The sequence below is a fragment of the Sinocyclocheilus rhinocerous genome, unplaced genomic scaffold, assembly GCF_001515625.1.
Source record: "Sinocyclocheilus rhinocerous isolate Xijiao unplaced genomic scaffold, SAMN03320098_v1.1 scaffold210, whole genome shotgun sequence".
NCBI classification, from domain to species: domain Eukaryota; kingdom Metazoa; phylum Chordata; class Actinopteri; order Cypriniformes; family Cyprinidae; genus Sinocyclocheilus; species Sinocyclocheilus rhinocerous.
In genome coordinates this window covers 507,582-511,766 of record NW_015654490.1, presented here as the reverse complement: position 1 = coordinate 511,766, position 4,185 = coordinate 507,582, and the positions used below count along the sequence as shown (strand labels likewise).

General features: G+C 44.2%; 1 protein-coding gene across 1 annotated transcript in view; it reads left to right on the top strand.

Moving 5' to 3' along the window:
• Positions 1 to 314: 314 nt before the first annotated feature.
• LOC107717022 (heterogeneous nuclear ribonucleoprotein Q) overlaps positions 315 to 4,185 on the top strand; it is a gene marked incomplete at its 3' end in the record, with an annotated part of 10,245 nt that continues 6,374 nt past the window's right edge. The window contains exons 1-8 of the mRNA XM_016523668.1: positions 315 to 396; positions 475 to 617; positions 701 to 786; positions 857 to 968; positions 1,967 to 2,143; positions 2,353 to 2,488; positions 3,396 to 3,601; positions 3,930 to 4,079. Of these exons, the coding sequence (XP_016379154.1) occupies positions 315 to 396; positions 475 to 617; positions 701 to 786; positions 857 to 968; positions 1,967 to 2,143; positions 2,353 to 2,488; positions 3,396 to 3,601; positions 3,930 to 4,079 (1,092 nt within the window). The remainder of the gene's footprint in view (positions 397 to 474; positions 618 to 700; positions 787 to 856; positions 969 to 1,966; positions 2,144 to 2,352; positions 2,489 to 3,395; positions 3,602 to 3,929; positions 4,080 to 4,185) is intronic.

Genomic DNA, 4,185 nt, shown 5'->3' with positions numbered 1-4,185 from the left:
AGCTAATTAATTATTTTTGTGTGAACTAACCCTTTAAGATAATTTAGTCTCAATATTTAATCAATATTTCATTAGTATTTATTTATTAGGTAATAATAAATATACTATTACCAAATAATGTCTATAATATCAATAATGATAATATCTAGCTGGTAATATCTAGGTGCTTTATTTTGCAGTAATGATCAGCTGAATGTGCATTATGCCGTACGTGCTTTCAGAACATGCCCTGTTTGCTGGAGCGTGTTGGGCACCAGCTCAGACTGTGGATGATTTGCACAGGAGTGTTTGTGTTCACAGTTTGCTGAGAAGACATGCGAGTGAGACGCACTCCTGCTGTGACGTCTCTCCTCTGGTGGACAGCAGAAGTGTCTCGGTTCTCCAGCACCTGCTCATGTGAGCTTCACCTTCTTCACGCGTCATTCACACAGCAGTGTGATCCTGCAGATCGTCACATCTCTCGGCTACACTGAGGTTTCCCTGGTTTTCTCCCTGCAGGCCTTGTGGAGCACAGTGAACTGGATGAGAGGGCCCTTGAAGCACTGAAAGAGTTCAATGAGGAAGGTGCACTGCAAGTTCTTGTCCAGTTTAAAGAGAGTGACCTATCCCATGTGCAAGTAAGTGTTCTCGCTCTGCTCTTTGAGTCAGTGTAGTGAAACTTGGGAAGGTTTTACTAACTCACTCTCTTGCTTTCACCCAGAACAAAAGTGCCTTTCTCTGTGGAGTGATGAAGACCTACAGGCAGAGAGAGAAACAGGGGACCAAAGTTCTAGATTCCACAAAAGGATTTTTATTTAACATTTCACTTCAGTGAAACGAGCACCTGTGTTGATTGGTTTGGTCGTGTTTTTCAGACTTTGCTTGAGAGAACAGGCTACACCCTTGATGTCACTACAGGTCAGCGCAAGTACGGCGGCCCTCCGCCAGAGTCTGTCTGCACAGGTGCTCAGCCCTCGGTCGGGACAGAGGTAATTCACATCAGGACGGTGGCACTCATGCTGTGATGCGCTACATCAGCTGTCTGAATGATGAGTTATGTACACTGTGCTGGAGTCACTTTATTATGCTGACGGTTTACCGCCAAGATCTGACTCTACAGCCTCTCTGCATTTAAGAGCATCTGGCTGCTGTAAAACCCAGCAGATGCTGCTCTGATGTTAGCAGGTACATTGAAATCTGTGTGGAGTTCCAAACATAGCATGTTAATGTACAGTAATGGTGCTTTTCCACTGCGTGGTACGACTCGGTACGGCTCGGTTTGCGTTTCCAAATCGCTTTAGAGTGGGCGGGATTATTCACATGTCGTTAGTTGCGCCGCCTCTACTGCCGCGACTCCTGAAAAACGTTTTCATTCCGCGTCGCCCCATCAAGCTCTTGCTGGATCCGCTCCTCTGCTATCAACGAGAGGAACGTCCGTACTTCCTCAACAGACAACAAAACAATGAACCGTACCGAGCCGTACCATGCAGTGGAAAAGCGCCATTAGTATCAAAAGAACCCCAACCGGATGAGCCGGACCCAGACATGAAGCTAATGCCTTTTCATTATCCCACTTAACCCATTCTTGGCAGCTTAACAAATAAAATAAATGAACATACTGATTTGAGTTAATGTTTTATGCGAGTAGAAAAGTGAGGAAGACGCCACTGACCAGTCACAGTGTTATTTTAGTATTGTTACTTCTATAGTTTTGATTGTTTTTCAATTGAAAATGAGAAATATTGCTTTAGCAACTAGCTGAATTTTTTCAGTTAATGTTTTTCAAATAATGTTATTTGGTCACAATCATGTTTTATAGAGTGATTAATGAAAGGCCTAAATCTCCTTCCTGTTTTCAAATCCTCAGTGCATCTGTTTAAGACTGATACTTTGAAGAAATTATTAAATTGTAGCCTCTGTTTTTTTTTAGTTTGGCTCTAACCTGTCAGACTGGCTCATTGACTTCTCCATTCTCTCCATACTGCAGATCTTTGTGGGGAAGATCCCGAGGGACTTGTTTGAAGATGAGCTCGTGCCTCTGTTTGAGAAGGCAGGGCCGATCTGGGACCTGCGTCTGATGATGGATCCTCTGAGTGGCCTGAACAGGGGCTACGCCTTCCTCACGTTCTGCACTAAAGAGGCTGCACAGGAGGCCGTCAAGCTAGTAAGATCATGCAGGTCCATTCATGAGTGTGTACCTGCTGCTTCTGTCTTCAAGTATCAAACTAGATTCACAATCGTATCTCAGAATCACTCCAGAAGACCGTATTGGGGTGTTTGTGATAAAATGTGGTTGGGTAGTGATAGACATGGGTGTTGCTTCACAAATTCAACAGTTGTTCGAGTATTCAATCCCTGTTTTTCTCCTCTCAGTGTAACAATCATGAAATTCGCCCGGGCAAACATATTGGCGTGTGTATATCAGTGGCAAACAACAGACTCTTTGTGGGCTCCATTCCCAAGAGCAAGACAAAAGAACAGATTGTTGAAGAGTTTTCCAAAGTCACAGGTGAGCTTTGCTTTGAAATGAGGGTGCATTCCTCTCTGTCCTCTCAACGTGCTCTGTTCTTAAGGATTCTTTAAAGGAGACATACTATGCCCTTTTTTACAATATGTAATACAAGTCTCTGGTGTCCCCAGAATGTGTCTGTGAAGTTTCAGCTCAAAATACTCCACAGATCATTTATTATATCATTTTGAAAATGCCTATTTTGAGTGGAATCAGAAACATGCTGTTTTTTGTGCCTGTCTCTCTAAATGCGAATGAGCTGCTGCTCCCCGCCCCCTTTTCCAGAATAGAGCTGCGCCATTACAGCTCGGACCTGCTAAAAACATCCTCATTCACACAAGTTTACGTTAAAAACACACATGAGTTACAAAAAACAGTCAGTTATGTCTGTGAAGGTAAACAGCTGGGAAATAAATCACATGTTTATTTTAGATCTGTGTGACAGCAGCAATATACAGTAAATAAATCAATAAATGCACTGCTCTCTCATCTCCGCTGAGGCTGGGACTCTAAACCGTGTTCTGTGCTCGTCTGCAGCCAAACACAGAACAGTTAGCATGTTTTGCTCAAACTTTCTCCATGGCATTAGAGCTGCTACACCGTTGTCGCTTGTGAAAACACAATAACGGCGCCGTGGGTGGAAACTTACAGATTAAGGGGAGGTAATATTATAATGAGATCCCTTTGCCACGTCACCAAGGGAGCGAAATCAGACGCTGGTTTTCTCAGACGCTTTCAGAAAAAGGCTTACCAAAACAGTTACTGGGTTAATTTTTTCAAGTTTCCTTGGTTGGTAGATGCACCGGGGACCTGATTATAGCACTTAAAACCTGGAAAAGTCCGATTTTCATGATATGTCACCTTTTAAAGATTTTAAGATCTACATTTAACGTTCTTTTTTTCTCAGAGGGTCTTACTGACATCATCCTTTACCATCAGCCGGATGATAAGAGAAAGAACAGGGGCTTCTGTTTTCTGGAGTACGAGGACCACAAAACAGCAGCACAGGCCCGACGGAGGCTCATGAGCGGGAAGGTGAAGGTTTGGGGCAATGTGGTCACCGTCGAGTGGGCCGACCCTATTGAGGATCCTGACCCGGAGGTCATGGCAAAGGTCAGAACATTATCCAGTGCTAAACCACAAGGTGTTCTCTTTGGTGAAGGGGTTGTACTGAAAGACGATCACCTTCTCAGTTCCTGCTGAGATTCTCTTTCCACGTTCTCTTCAGATAACACTGTTCTGAAGCAGTAGGCTTCATGCTGGCAGTTTACTGTCGACTTGACGTTGGTTAGAGTCTTCCTTCTGCCATGGGAGCACTGTTGATCAAAGTCTTGGGGTTTTCAACTGACCTAAATGCCAGACCGATATAACGGCGCTTATATTTAGGCCCCGTCTTCTCTTACAACTTGGGAGCTCATGTTGTCATCTCATCTGCTCCTAGGTGAAAGTGTTGTTTGTCAGGAACCTGGCAAACAGCGTCACGGAAGAAATACTTGAAAAAGCTTTCGGCCAGTTTGGCAAACTGGAGCGAGTGAAGAAACTGAAAGACTACGCCTTCATTCACTTCGATGAGAGAGATGGAGCGGTCAAGGTAAGACACTTTGGAATGAGTGTCCAGGTGCACGCTTCTGGTTTTGTTGAGCGGTCGTTACAGTGGTGTGACGGTATGGATGTTTGCAGGCACTGGCTGAAATGAA